The sequence below is a fragment of the Bactrocera oleae genome, chromosome 6 (assembly GCF_042242935.1).
Source record: "Bactrocera oleae isolate idBacOlea1 chromosome 6, idBacOlea1, whole genome shotgun sequence".
NCBI lineage: Eukaryota > Metazoa > Arthropoda > Insecta > Diptera > Tephritidae > Bactrocera > Bactrocera oleae.
Window position 1 is genome coordinate 43,653,432 of NC_091540.1, and position 15,929 is coordinate 43,669,360.

General features: G+C 34.1%; 1 protein-coding gene across 16 annotated transcripts in view; it reads right to left on the reverse strand.

The window, feature by feature from the left end:
- Mp (collagen XV/XVIII-type protein multiplexin) overlaps positions 1-15,929 on the reverse strand; it is a 416,774-nt gene that overhangs the window by 52,156 nt on the left and 348,689 nt on the right. For 9 of the 16 annotated variants that reach the window (XM_070110958.1, XM_036372454.2, XM_036372464.2 and 6 more), the window contains 4 exons: positions 14,657-14,894; positions 14,185-14,265; positions 9,365-9,510; positions 8,664-8,756 (listed from right to left, as the gene is read on the reverse strand). In XM_070110958.1, coding sequence (XP_069967059.1) covers positions 8,664-8,756; positions 9,365-9,510; positions 14,185-14,265; positions 14,657-14,894 — 558 coding nt within the window. The remainder of the gene's footprint in view (positions 1-8,663; positions 8,757-9,364; positions 9,511-14,184; positions 14,266-14,656; positions 14,895-15,929) is intronic. The other 7 variants (XM_036372465.2, XM_036372462.2, XM_036372466.2 and 4 more) reach the window with 2 other exon arrangements.

Consider the following 15,929-nt stretch of genomic DNA (forward strand, 5'->3'; position numbering starts at 1 on the left):
AAGTTGAAGCGTCAGTTAAACTGCCAGTGCCTTTGCCAAGCGGCACTCGCTACTCGCTGCTGGTTGCCGGTTGTCACTGTGTAAATTTGCGCTGTCAATTTTTGTTTTTACTTAGTTTTTGTGTGGAAATTCTGTGCATATTCGCCTGATTGTTGCAGGCTGTCGGTGGTGCCTCTGCTTTGTGTTGGTGTGAATTTTTACGTTGGGTTTTTTTGTGATGGCTTTTTGTTATGCAAATTTTGCCGGTTGGTATTTTCCATTTAATGTTATTAAAGTTATATTTTTAGCGACATTATTTGTTGGCGAATGACAAGACGTTAGTAGTTTTTAAAGTGCTCTTTAATTTGTAAGCATTGCTTAGTTTTTATGAACCAAAATATGGATTATAGAAAAACGGACTAACTGCTCAGTGTTTGTGTATATTTGGGCTGCTTACAGTGGCTTCAGTGCTATAAATATGCAAAAGTGGATTGATTAGGTATACATTTTCTACTAGCCCTCTTTATGCGAGTAACGATTACCCTAATCACGCCCAACCTACGTGAGATGCGCAATTCGCAGCTCCAGAAACAAAAATTTCAACAGCCAAGATTTAAAATTACGTTTTAAAAATTCTTTACGACTTTACTTGTACAACCGAAATACCCTTTTTAATGTTGAGGGGCGAGTCAGGTTAATCAAATGTGGAGGAACGAGAATTTAGGTTGTCATATGCAACGGAAAGGTTCGTTTAGTTCAAAATTTGATCTGCAACATTTTAACAATAAGAGTCCGAACTGCCTCAATAAGCGAGCTGGAATATTATACTTAATCGTAGATAAGAGAAAAGAATTGCAAATTGTTTCATTCAGGATTCTCACTAAGAATGTTAAACCAAGCATTTTCCTACGACTTAAAAGTGTATGTAGACTTAGAAGTTTGAACCGAGTAGGATGACCTAACCTAGAATCCCATATTTAGAGTGAGACTTTCAATGCTCCCTCACATGTTAACGAGATCTATTTTATTTGTATATTGTTTTACCAAAACCCGAAAAAACTATAACTTCGGTTGCACCGAAGCTATAAGACTCTTCACAGGTTCAAGTTTTCTTACTAGAACTTGAATATGATTGGTCAGTTTGCATGGCAGCTATATGCTATAGTGATTTGATTTGAATAATTTCTTCGGATATTGTATGTTTGTCTTCCAGAATTATTCGTGTTAAATTTTGTCAAGATACCTTGCCAAATAAAAAAGTTTTTCATACAAGAACTTGATTTTTATCCTTCAGTTTGTATGGCAGCTATATGCTATAGTAGTCCGACATCGGTTCTAACAAATGAGCAGTAGAGAAAAGGACGTGTGCAAAATCTCAAATCGATATCTCCTAAAACCGAGGGTTAAGTTTGTGTATTTATAGACAGACGGTCAGACAGCCGGACACGGCTAAATCGACTCAGCTCGCCACTTTGGTCATTTATGTATACATTTAATGGGTCTCGTTCTGGATGTTACAAACTTCGTGGCAAACTTAATATACTCTGTTCAGGGTATAAAAAGTTGCAATAGATTTATTCTGGAATTTTCAAGTGGGTACAATTTAATATTGTACTTTCGATTAAATTTTTTTCATAATTGCTCTTCTTTCTTTTTAAGTGGATGTTGAAGCTTTCTCAGAAAATCACTTGCAATTTGAGAAAATTATACGCAGATTCTCCACAGTTCGTCTCAACAGTGCTCTTGAATAGGTAAACGGTGCGGCCTAAGTAACGAATGTGTTTTGAATAGCAAATGCCACGGAAATGAAAGTTTGCTTGTTTTTCTAGTTGCTTGTTTATTTCTTTGTTTATTTACTTACACACGCCCACGCACACTTGCTCGCCTGCTGCTCCTTACACAGTTGCAGCTACAATTGAGTAAAGCAGCAAAGCATTTACTAACAACCTAAGGCCAAAAATGTTTTTCAATAATTTCCTGTGCTCTCCGAGTCGCAAGAAAGCATTTATTTTTGTGTATTCTACGCACATTGTTGATATTGGACAGTGGAAGCAACAAAACTTAGGGCACAATTTGCATTTTTACAAGTTGTCATCCAATTTATTTGAGTAGCCAAGCAATTCTAGTTGCTACACGTTTACATAACCGCACACACTCCCTGTTTGCTATATTCTTTTAGTTATTGTAATGTTTCGTATTTGTGAAGAATGAGCGGCTCGTGTACTAGATGTGGCTGTGTTAATGTATTTTTTTGCTTTAAATTTAGCTAAAATGACATTTGTGTCTTGGCTAGTGTACCGCATGTCCATGGGTTAAGCACGTGCTGACTCTTAGATATCACATGGCTATATAGACATATACATATGTGTGTGTGAGTGTAGTGTTACTTACTGTTCGGGCAGGTTTTTGCGACTACACATTAGGTAGCCATTAAGATTAACCGCTAAATTGTCATAAAAAGATGCTCATAACTTTTTAAGACTTTCATTATGACGCTACCTATGAATGCCTTATTTGTTGTTGTTGTTGCTGGCAAAAAGGGTCAGGCACGTAATATAGCGCCTTAAGGTGCTGCCAGTCTAGTCTCAGAAGTCTATTTTTGCATTTATAAAATTGGTATTTGTGTATTTATGGAGCGCGGTTGTGTATGTGAGCGAGAGGGAGCGCGCGAAAGAGATTGTGTGTGTAAGGAAATGAGTGTTTAACAGAGAGTTACAAAACTCATTAAAAGTTTATAGCTCTTCTATAATCGAATAAGTAGGATAATATATAGGCTTGAGTGCTATTATTGTTACTAAATAATAATTACAATATTTATAATACAGAAAATATAAGCTAGACACCATTTGCTGGTATTCCAATACTGAAATATGTACCTTCCTTAAAAATCATCAACTATAAATCAATTACGAGCTAAAAAAAATTGACAAAAGAAATAAATTTTTGCCTTGACTGAGGTTTGTAAAAGTATAATGTTCTGTAAGATATTTCAGAAATAAATTATTTGATAACAAAATGTTTCTAGATTGTTATGACTTTTTTATGTTTATGTGAAGTTTAATGTACATATTAGTGTGTGTTTGGCAGGTGTTTATTTATGACTTGAAAAGTTTGTCTGCCGATCATTTCTATGAAAAAAAATTAACAACTACTTCGCTTGAAATTTTTTGTTTCCAACGGAATCGTTGAAAATGTTGCAGAGCCATTCAGTGGAGGTCGTGAAGTCATCGAAAACATCCGTCACGTCGTCCATAATAAAACCTTTTAATGAAGATAGCAACGAAAAAGTTAATGAAATAGTGCTTTAAAATCGTCGTTTTGGTGTAAAAGAGATATCAGAGGATCTCAACATCTCTTATAGACCGACCCAATTTTTGCTGAAGACATTGAAGGCCATCCCAGTCGAGGCTTATAACCGTATATGGAATATTTTGAAGGCGATAATAAAGATTTGTATAGAAATACGTGATCAGGTGGTATTTTGCTTCTAGGTACTAGAAATAAAAATACATTTTAAATGCTTTATAGCTGTCTTAACACTCTAGAATTTCAATGGACTACATATTTTTGGTTTGAGGCAACTACAAAAGCCATTGCAAGTACTCAAATTAAATTATTTATGCCACGCTTCTGTGCTTATTGTATCAATAAGGGAAGATCAAAGAATTAATTGAATAAATATTGCTTAGCATGAATTATTTAGAAGAAATTTAGATACATAGAGGTTATCTTGTTAAATTCATAATGCATTTTTAACAAACTAAATGTAAGGAAAATTCAAATTGTTTTCGATTATCAATGGCACTGAAATCAGACGAGCTCGTAGTTGGCAAGAAAGAATGGTAAAATCCATTGATAAAATTAAAGAGAAGCAATTGCCTCCAAAGATCTTACAAATATGAAGCAAATGAAGTGGAAAATTGCTGCGTTAAAAATAATTTCCGTCGTAGTTTCCTTGATATGCGCGCAAGAATACTCACACACACATATATACGAATGCACACATACACAAGCGTCGAACAAACCAAGCAAGCCACATGAAAAACAAGGCCACGCACGAGCGTACACGCTTATCACGGCAAACAATTTGAACTTTTTGGCATAGCTTAAAGGAGATCAAGCAAACAGGTCTCGGTTTAGGGGCTGCTCGGCAGAGCAACAATAGAAAAACTGTGAGAAAGGGGGCTGAAAAGTATATGAAGTGTGGAAGCAAGTAGCTTATTGAAAGCTATTACAGACGTGTACATACATAAAGGCACATTGAAAATATGCAGAGCATACGAGGGCAATGCCGATAGCAAGTATTGCGCAGCTTGAGACAAATGTGTTTAAGTTTGGTGGCACAGTTGTTGTTGTTGCTGTTGTACCGCAACTGAAGTGAAACGCTGACGACTCAACGATTGGATAAATCAACAAACCGGAAATCGAATATGGAATCGCAAGCGAAGCGAAACAGTATAGTGAAGCGTACTCAGAGTAGAAAGCGAATGCAAGAAAGAATGGCAGGCGGAAAGCATGTAGCATGGAAATAGAATGACAGCAATAGGAATAAATGAAAGCGCATTGTGATTCTTATGCACAGCTACTTGCGGGTTGTTGTCACTCACACAACATGACGAGAGCAAAGACGCCGGCTGTAGTAGCTCAAGCCGTTAGTCAGTTAGGCAGGCTGTGTGCAAGACCCTGAGCCAGTATGTCACTCAGCCGTTCAGTAAATCAGCACAAAGCAGCCAAATAATAATGTAAGAGTATGCATGTGTTATTTGTGTTACTGTTGTTGATGGTTCTACTAATTTTGCGGCGCATGTTACTCATACGTCGAGGTAGACGGATGAAAGGGATAAGGTTTCTCGTGAACAACGAAATGGGATGGAGTCTAAATTGCGGAATCAATTTGATACTTGATGAATTCAATACTGTGGTTTTTAGTTTTAGAAGATTATTTTAAAGAAAAGACGGTCCTATATTTGCATTAAATTTTAGTCAACATTGTGGCATAATTTTTTTCTACTGAAGGAAGAATTACCATATACAATATAATCGATTTCCAGGGTTTGTTCTTTTTATCTCTTAAAGCTAAAGTTTAAGTTTAAGTTAAGGTTTAAGTTTAAGTTTAAGTTTTAGTTTAAGTTTAAGTTTAAGTTTAAGTTTAAGTTTAAGTTTAAGTTTAAGTTTAAGTTTAAGTTTAAGTTTAAGTTTAAGTTTAAGTTTAAGTTTAAGTTTAAGTTTAAGTTTAAGTTTAAGTTTAAGTTTAAGGTTAAGTTTAAGTTTAAGTTTAAGTTTTACTTTAAGTTAAGGTTTAAGTTTAAGTTAAGGTTTAAGTTTAAGTTTAAGTTTAAGTTAAGGTTAAAGTTTAAGTACAGCATAGCAAAATAATGAAAATCAATTAAAAGACATTATCTTGTTCAAAAAACTCCATATTTATGGGTAGTGCCTATCGTGAAACACTAAAACCGTCCTTAAACTTGAACTTTTGGTAGCATATGAACAAAATATTATCCAACAAATATTCTCATTTCTTAAAAATTAGTTTGCACAGCTTTCTCATCTCAGAAATAAAGGAAGTTAGCACGCTTACGAGCGCAACTGGAAGAAACATTTTGTGTTTGTAATGGTTTTTCGTACAGGGTATACACTTATTGCACTCACATCTTTTAGCATTTTCTAAGCACTCCTGCTTTTACAACTGCAAGGCTTCGCCATCTTATTGCAGTTGATTGATTATTTAGTTGTAGTTGTAGTTTATTGTAGCACAAGTTGCGAATCCTTAGTAGTAAACTCGTTCTCAGCTACCTCTCAAGTACTCTGCATTCAAGTGTCATACAATAGATGTGAGTATATGAGTACAATATGTGTAGACATTTGTGTGTGTACAAAGTGTTGCTGGCATTATAACTGTTTGTGAACTTATTGAAAACGTGCGGAGCTGAACTGACACACAGAACAAATAGTAAAAAGTGTGAAACTGGTATGAATTGGTATTTACCGGGTGCAAGGACGTTCACAAACAACATCGACACTTAAGTAACAAATGTCAACTTTACTATGCAATAAGCAATAGTCAAGCTAAGCCGAAACGAGCAAATACGAGTCAAAAGGCCGTTTACTGAGATTTGCCAGAGATTGCGCGTCAAGGATAAAGGCGAGATGATTGAAAATATAAACTTTTTCGACACAGCCACACACATACACACACTCATGAATGCAAGTTGTGAAGGACGCAACGTCTTTAGGATTAAGGCTATTGCTGCAGTTTTTTCCTATTTTCATTTTCGAGTAGAGGAAATTGAATGTAAAGATACTAAAATGGGAAATTTGTTGCCGCTTTTAAGTCATGCACTTTATTCGCATACAGCTTCACTCCTTTACCTTTTTTGTTGTTACGATTTCGTTTTTCATTTCTTTGCACATTCAAATTTGTTTGTTGCCGAAAATGTTGTACACCAACAAACTACAATGTTTGTCAATTTATATTTCCTCCAAACAAGAGTGAAGCGCAAAAGGTCTTTGCCAGTTCTTTTTATATCGTGTTTGTGTTGTTGTTATTTCGTTGTTGTTGCACAGTGCGTTCTAAGCTGTTAAAGCTCGGCGCTGTGCCTCTTCGAACGTTTCGACTGCGCTGCGCTGGTGCTCATTTTGTCAAGTGAGTAGTCGATAAGCAAATAAAAATCTTCAAGCAATCACAGCAACCGTTATGCCGGCGTCAATCTTCGGCTTGTTGTTATCATTGGTGTTGTTGCCGTTATAGCTGCTGCTGGCTGTGGCAGCGCATGGCTGTTCATTTTATCGATACAACAAGTCAACAAGCGTGTGCTACTAGCAATTTCGCTCGATTGGCGGGCTGCATGAAGACTCTCAAATGGCTTCGTGTTTGTGTGTGCATGCGTCTGTGTGTTCGTAAGTGGTTACCGGGTGGGTGTAGCGCGCCTAAAACATGTTCAAGATTGGGTGTTTTCTTTTATTTTCGAATTTCCATTTTACAGATTTTTACAGTCATTTCAATGCCTGCTTTATTTCTACACATTGTGCTCGGTATTTTTTGTTGCTTGTTGCTTTTGATTTTGTTTGTTATTACGGTATTGCTGCCTGCGCTTGTCGTTCTTGTCATGTCAAAATCATCTGAATTGTCAATAAAGTAATGCTGCCGCTGGGAGCAATTTTTATTTAATATGTTTTCTTTAAATTGTCGTCATTTCCTCTACACTTGGTTGGCTACGAGTATGTGTGGGCGTGAGAATGAGTGTATACTACTTGTAGGGTGTTAGCTGGTATCTTGCAGCAATGCTTTCTTTTCTTTGCATACTTTATTTTTATTACGCATCTCCGGTTTAGTTAGTTTCAGTTAATAAAACAAGAGATTTCTGGTAAGACTCACATGGAAATTTAATTAAATTACTGTAATTTAAATGAACAGTGATTACTTAATTAGTATTGAAAACGTACAATCAATTGGATTTATTTATCTTCTATTCTTAAATGTTTTAGGGTGCGCTTGACAAACTTACATACATACATCTGATACAAATTTTGATTTTAAGTAATTTAATTTTTATTGAAATCGTCAGAGAAGTATACTGTTTGTGGTAATGTATTAATCGAAAATATGAATAATTATGAAAACTCCACCGCCATCAAATTTAATGCCGTATTAATGTTTAATTATAAACATACTCACTCTAAAATTAGCTCTAAGTTTCTCAAACATATTAATGAGAGCATTTAAGTGTTTAGCCCGGAACTTCAAACTTGAGTTTAAGCTGCATGTTAGAAGAAATATATTACTTTATGACAAAAGTAGTGCTCTGAATATTTCGAAATGGCACTAATGGTCTAAACATTTTCAGATGACAAACAAACTCAAAACTTTTTAAACGACTCTCATTAAGACCCTTTAAGGGTTAAACACTAACCATTAAACTCGAGTTCACAATGCATGTTGATAGAAATATATTATTTTCTGACAGAGCGGTGCTCTAAGTATTTAGAGACAAAACTAATATAAACTGAGATTTCTAAAGCTCCTTAAAGAGAACGTTTAAAAGAAAAAATAAATTAAAATACAAAACCTTAAACTCGAGTGCAGTCGCATCTTGTAAAAAATATATTATTTTCTGAGTAAAGCGCTGCACATTTGAGACGACTTCAAATGGTTGATAATTTAATATTATATATGCTCTTAGCTCGCCAAAAAACAAAAAATATAAAAAAAAAATATTAAAAAATATATAAAAAATTTGAGTAGTTTTAATTTGCATTTGCATGCACCACTTCATTAATGAGTGACAGCGCAAAAAAATAGAATAATAATGATAATCGAAGCAGATGTTTCCTCCATAACTGTGATTGAGCAAACAACAAAAGCAAGATATTAACAAAAACTGTGCCACACAAATAATAACTCAAAAAACTGGCGTAAAAAAAAAAATATATATATATATATAAAAGTCGCATCATAGGCGCCGATGTGGCATAAATGTATAATTGTGCCACACATTACTCTGCTGACACACTTGCACAAATTTGCACGTTACCGTTTTTGTCTACACTTTCTGGTACAACATATTGTTTGTTTTTTCGACGACAACTTTTCACGGCGCTACCGACATTTATGTGGTACGCAAAAAAGCGCCGAAAAATTGGGAAAATATGAAATGCAACAATGTCATGTCGACACGCACACTTACCGCAATATATTGCCAACCCTTGTTGACGCGCACCAGCAGCGCTTCCTCCTCCGTGATGTAGGCTAGTGTGCCTGGCGGATTCATGGCTGATTTCTAAAGCAAAAAACAGGAAAAAGAAAAAAATATTTTATTCTTTTGCAAACAAAGCGCCATGTGCAACATATGTATTTATGATAGTGTGCGGTTTTTTCGCAATTGCGACATGGGAAAGCACATCTGTCGCACAGACAAAATGACGAACACGCAAATAGGCATGGAAATAAATTGTAATCATAGGCACATTTTAATTACAAACGCTCGGCGCACGAAAGTTACTATAAATTGTTAAAAAAAAATTAATTACTCAGCGCTAATGAACGATTTTTTACGAGCTAATAAAGCTGTGTGTGAGTATGCGGCGCGCTTTCAGAATTTATGTTATCAAAAAGTTAAACGAACGGTTTCTTGGCGCTTTTAACGTTTGTGGAATGAGTTCTTATTTGCCATAGATGATTACTCTTGAGGATTAAAATTATATGTTTTAATGAGTATTTGAAAAAGTATACAAATGTTTGACGTAAGAGTAAAAAATAAAAGTAAACATTTTTGCTTGCGTAATTTTGTGAAATTGAGAAAATTTAGACAACGGTATTAAACATTTGCATTTGTTTAGGAAAATCATACACAAACCTACAGTTTTTTTTCCTAATCAGACCACTCACCTTTGTCATTTCATCAATATTCGGAAACGTCACCGCACCTGGTACGATGCGCATATTCCAGGAAGATGCCGAAAAATATGGTGTCTCTTCATCGTCATGACGCGAATGGCTGGGTGGGCCTGGTGGACCAGGAGGACCGGGCGGGCCTGTTAATTCATTTAGAACAACAAATAGTTTAAAGTGGCAAGTTGCAAAAAATTTTAAAAATAACAAGAGAATGTAAAATAGTTAATAATTAATCGAGCGAATAAAAATCATTACAAAATTTGCTCTCCAATGTAAACATGTTGTGAAGTAAGAATAATATACAATATAATAAATAATGTGGCAACACTTTAAGTGCTCTAATGAGATATAAGCAAGAGAAAACTACGCAAGTAAACAAAAAGTATAATACTGATTGCTATAAAAGAAGTTTCAACTTGTAACCTTATAGTATTACTATCTAAAAGAAAATACAATAAAAGCAATAACTAGTGCCAAAAAGTATATACTCGTATGCATAAGTGTTGCCCAGACGCCATGGTGTACTAGATGAATACTACAGCGCATTTGATGCAAAACTTTAACTGCGAATAACTTTTATAGCAATTTTTCAATGAAAAAATTTATTAAGACCTTTTTTGTAGAGTGGAAAATTTTGTATTGGATTGTACTTGTTGTAAAGCATCAAAAAATTTCATATAAAATATATGGGAAAAGTAAAGTGATTTAGGCACGGTTTAAACTGAAAATAAAAGGCTTGGTTACGTTGGATCCATCTTGTTAGGGCATAACCTGAATCTGCAGCGCGGGTTTGCTCCATATTAAAAATTTTGATATTTTTATATTATTGTAATCATTATTTTTGTTGAGATGATCACAATCTTTAGAGTTTAGTTAAGTTAGACGACTTAACTTTAAAAATATAAAATGTGATTTGGTAAAAAATTGCCTTAAGTAGGTGCAAATCCTATTTTAAGTAATAATTATTCCCCTATGTTCATTACTACACCAAAATTTTAAATAAAAATAGCGAGCCTTAGGGTTGAGCCATGGAGATTGGTCAAGCTTTTTTTTTTCTTAAATAAAATAGAAGTTTTTGTGAGGGTAAGAGTTGAAATAAAATTTGGAAGTTTTTTTGATGCACGCTATTATCATGTATATAATATTTAAGTCTATAAATATATAAAGTTCATTTTTAATATACTAATACTTATGCATTTTAATATTTGTTCTCATATTTTTACATTTTTGCTTAACAAAATTGTTGTCATCTCAGAGTTGCATAATTTTTGCTTTTGAAAACGCATTTAATTTATGCATAACTTTGATTCCAAATGAAGCAACGGAAGGCAAAAGCATAAACCAACAGTTATTTTACAGCCAATCGGCTGTGGATCTTCGTTGTTGTAGTTGTGGTGATTGTAAGCGTGCAGCGGCGCGGAAGTGTAACAACAATAACATTAATATTTTAAGCAAAAAGTGGAAAGAACACAAAGTGCGGAAGAAAACAAGGGAGAATAGACATAAAAACCGACGCTGAAGCAACCGACAGTGAAGAAGTTCCGCTGCGAAAGCGAATGTGGCAAATGTAATTTACTCATTAATGTAATGACTTCACGATGACTGAGTGTATACAATGCTGATGACGCTGCAACAACCATCACATTATTATGGTTGATGATGCTGATAATGATGTTGCTAATGTTGTTGGGCAATAAGAAAAGCGAAATTTAATCAAAGCGAACAATCATCAATAAACTTTGTGCATTTCCTTGCGCATGCTGCAGAAAAAAAACTGAGAGAAACTATTTTCCCTTCTTCCTATAAACATTTCGTTTCCGCTTTTACTCTTTACTCTTCTGCTGGTTGATAACAGTGCGCATTTTTTATTGTTGTTTGTTTGTTGTGCACAAACATATTCTGCTGAAACTGTGACGTCATACACGCATTGATAATAGCATTGAGGATAGCATTGAGAGTTCAATGCACAAATAATTGCTGTGGAGATTTCACTTAACAATTGCATTTCATTCTGTTATTGTATACGAATATTTTTAATATTTACTGTTAAATAAATAATAGCATAAGTTGCTTGTACACTCATATTTATATTTGTACAACAACCGTTTCTGCATATAGTATTACAGCCACTTGCACAATGACCTTAATGCAAATTTCATTGTTTGTTTTAATGTGAAATAATTGAATTAAATGTGTTTCGGAGAGTTCAATCGGGGTATTTTGAAAACCAATTAAATTTTAATATTGTCTACAATTAAATATTCGAGTCGATCAGGCTTAAAGCCAAGCCAATTTATTGAAATATTGTCTGGGAATGAATGAATGGCGTATCGTAATCTTTTAAATACAGCACGTTATAATAAAAGGCTAATGGAATTTATTTGTGCTGTATTATAGGCTGATTATTTAATTAGTGGAAAGTCTTGCATACTCTTCTGCGCGCAATGTTTTTGTGTGGTTATTTGAAAGTGCAAACGGCGATTGTGTTACATTTTTTCGAGACATGAATCAATTCTGAACCACATCGTGTTGAGATTTTCCATATATGATCTAACTAAGTTTATTACCAGGTACTGTAAGGGGTTTGTTATGGTAATTTTATATATTTGAAAATTATTAAAATTATTTGCATTGTAAAAAGTTTTCTCGATATTTTCTATTCGAGCAAGGTAGGCTTCGGTAAAGATGATATTTTTGTTTTAAAAATTAATTTGATCTGAAGATAGATGATAATATATTTAATATACAACACAACGATTATTTCAAAACCAAATGTCTATCAAATGATATTCAATATCCATTGCGCTAATTAGGCAAATGTAATTATTAAATTTATTGTTGAAACGAATCAAAGCAAATTTTTAGTTAAGAAAAAAGGCTTTGGTGAACCAGCCAAAAAATGCCAGCCGCTGAATCCAATTATTTCTTGATAGCTTTTTTCTATGACGACATCAGTTTCAGATCATGGGCTTTTCATAAATTTTAATGGCTGATCTATCTTATACAGGAATAAATCTGACAACACACAAGTATTTAAATTTCGTAAACAGGTTTGGAGTTTATGGATAACTTCAGAAAAATGTGCTCGGAAAAAAATTATGAATTATATTTATGTAAGGTAAAGGTTAAAGTTGGAGGAAGGTTATTTGTGGAAAGTTTGTATTTTTAATTATTTTTCTCCTTCCGTTAAGAAGCTATCGCCCTTGCGACACATAACTTACTGAAAGCATTAAAATTTGAATCTGGAAATGCACTCTCTGTATTTTTAAAGCGAAATTTTTTTAGGGTTATAGGTATCTACCTATTATGTGTATGTGTACAATATCTCTCACTTACATACTATATTAATGTACATATGTTATGTTTACCATATACGAAAAAGAAAATATTTAAATGAGGCATAACTTAAACTGCACATAATCGGTGGAAGCATGAATTAAATTTCATGATATGTTTATTTATTGTTAAAATTGTAATTGGCTGGATCAACTTAATACACATGCATTACTTTTGAAAAGAGTAAGGTATGGATGGCAATATTAATGTGAGATTTTTCCTCTCATTGCGGGTTTGTTAAAAAGTGTATAATATGATAACATAAAATGCATATTATTTATAATTACAGATATTAATTATTTGCAGCAAAAAGTCTGAATAACTGTGGTTACAAAATTTCATTTTTACACAAAAATTGCTTCCAGCATTTTAAGCTAAGCTTTAAAAAATTTTATAAACACTTTTCGAAGTGTTTTTTTGAACAAAAAATTTATGTTTTGTAAACTAAATAGAGACGAATAAAGGAAAGATTTATCACTTAAGCTAAACTTTTGAACAACATTCGTTTCAGATTTGACAGTCTCAGAATAGTAATATATTTGTGTCTGTAGTCCCCCAGTTTTTGAGGTATCGATTTTTCATAAAACTTTGCACACGTTATGCTCCCTCCAAGAAGCTGCTCATTTATAGGAAGCACTGATATCGGACTACTATATATATATATATATATATATATAGCTGCCATACAAACTTTACGATCGGGATAAGGCGATGGTATGGAAGCATTTTTCATTTGACGAGATATTTTCATTAAATTTGGCATGAGTTATTACTGAAGTGAGTGGTCCAATCGCCGAAGAAAGTGATCTCATCGGATCACTATATCATATAGTTATCATACAAACTGATCGATGAAAATGAAGTTCTTGTAAAAATCTTTTGAATTTTTTAAGGATGTTTCAGCTTCGATGTATCCGAAGTTAACTTTTCTGCTTCTTCTTGTTTCCTTCAAAAATTGCAAGAAATTTGTATAGCAAGTATTCAAGAATATTGATACGCATATATTCATCAAAACATTAGAGTTTGCGTTAATTTTATTTATCACTGTCACCATTAGGAATAATATTGCAATGAAAGCGCCTGGTTATAGAAATATCAATTGCTTTGAAAATATCTATACCAAAAATTACTTATTCGCCACGTCTAACGATATGAATTACTATATTATATCTGGTGTATTTATTTTGTGAAGACTTACTAATTGCTTTTTATTTTTTTTTATTTTTAAATAAAAAATAAGTTTCCATGCTACTTATAATTTCAAGTTTATCATGTGATATTTATGAAAATATTTATTATGAAATATTTATTGAATTTTAATTCGAATAAAAAGAAAAATAAATTTTAAACTATTTTGAAAATTCAATATTCATTCAAAGTTGTACGCAAAAAGTGAAAAACAAAAACTTGCAAAGAAAAACTATGCAAAAAGTTGCGTTTTTGGAACAAATTACGACATAAATTAGATAATATTTTACCAGATGTGCTGTCTGGACGATCTCTCAAGTCTTGTAGTTCACGCAAAGCTTTGATTTCATCGAGAGAGGAGCGTCCACTGGCTATAAGGCGTTCAGGATTTTTGTTATGCCAAGCGTTAGTTATTGGCAAAAGGCATTATTTTTGCAAAGTTATGGGATTAAAGGTAGAAGTAAGTTGTTAAGTAATATATACATGGTTAGGTACAATAATAAACAACAAATATGGCATTGGATTTAACGCAGTATGTTCAAAAATTGTAATTGAATAAAAATAAGCCTAGTCAAAAAATAAGTATATAATATAATATATACAGCGGATTTTACATAATTAACTAGTTCAATATAACTACGGCTTTACTTTACTTAGTTTTAACTTTACCAAGTTTCAACTCACAAATATTTCTCAAAAATACTTCTTATAAAATAAAAAAATATATAAAATAAAATAAAAACGCGAAAAATCATAACATACCCGGTCGTCCATAGTAAGACGCATCACCGTAGAAACTGCGTGAATCCATGCCGGGCTCACCTTTCGCGCCGGTTATTGATAAACCGGGCATGCCGGGTTGACCGGGTGCGCCTGGCGGTCCTGGCGGGCCAGGCATCGGTATGTATTGTACACCTTCGCCGGCTGCTGCTGGCAAGCCAGGTGGTCCGGGCAGGCCGTCACGTCCATCCTGACCGCGATCACCTTTATCGCCTTTGGACTGTGTTTGAAGAGAAGAGAAGATTTTAGAGGATTCATTTGTAATAAATTAAAAAAAAATTATATTGGACAACTATTATTATGAAATATGATTGCCCTTCTGTTCAACTTCAGATATTTTTATGTAGTTTTTATACACTTTTATACACTAATTGTGCATATTAGGCAATAAATTGTGCACACTTAGTTGCAGGCACGACTATAATATCAAGTTTTATGCCACATAAATGGGGTCTCAACAGAATTCGCTATGTTAAGCACGCTTGTCTACTATTCTAATATTATCTCAATCCCTGTGTCTAGACGCGCGACTGTGTATGTGGTTGTGTGTGTTATTTGCCTTAAAGTATAACTGCCTAGCTACCAGCCATATCTGTGTGTTTGTGTGTCTGTGCATAATGATGGCACTTTTATGAAGATTATTTTATGGAGTGACGCAATGTAGCTGTCGTTTGCACTAGCTTTATTGCTACATTGTTTGCTTATTGTTTTCGCCTATACACATACACACATACATCATAATAGGAGCCTCTTGCTTCTGCTTGCAGTTGCTCTAGGACGCTGTTTCGGCGGCAGTCTGTTGTATACGCATTCATACATGCATACACACATACATAGCAACAATCGTATAAGCTTTTAAGTGAACAACATCTACGTAGGGCTGCACACACACACACACGCATCCAAACAGTTACGTTTCGCCTCAAAGCTCGGCACATAAAATGTACATTGTTTGTTACAAACTAATTGACAATAATAATGGTCCAAGTTAGTGCCACTACTGTGGCCTAAAGTGTCCTGTTGTATGCTCTGTCTGCTGGACGTGTACAACACTAGCTATTATCACCAAGAATTCCATCATCATTGCCATCACTGACAGCATAAACACATCCTATTCACAATGTTGCAATTTGTGCGAGCGCTCGGGCAGCATTAAGTAAATAACCGAACAATAGAATGAGAGCGACAACTAGTTACAGGCCCCCTCCTCTCGCCGCTTACAATGTATGGTGTGGCAACTGTAACGGCACATGGC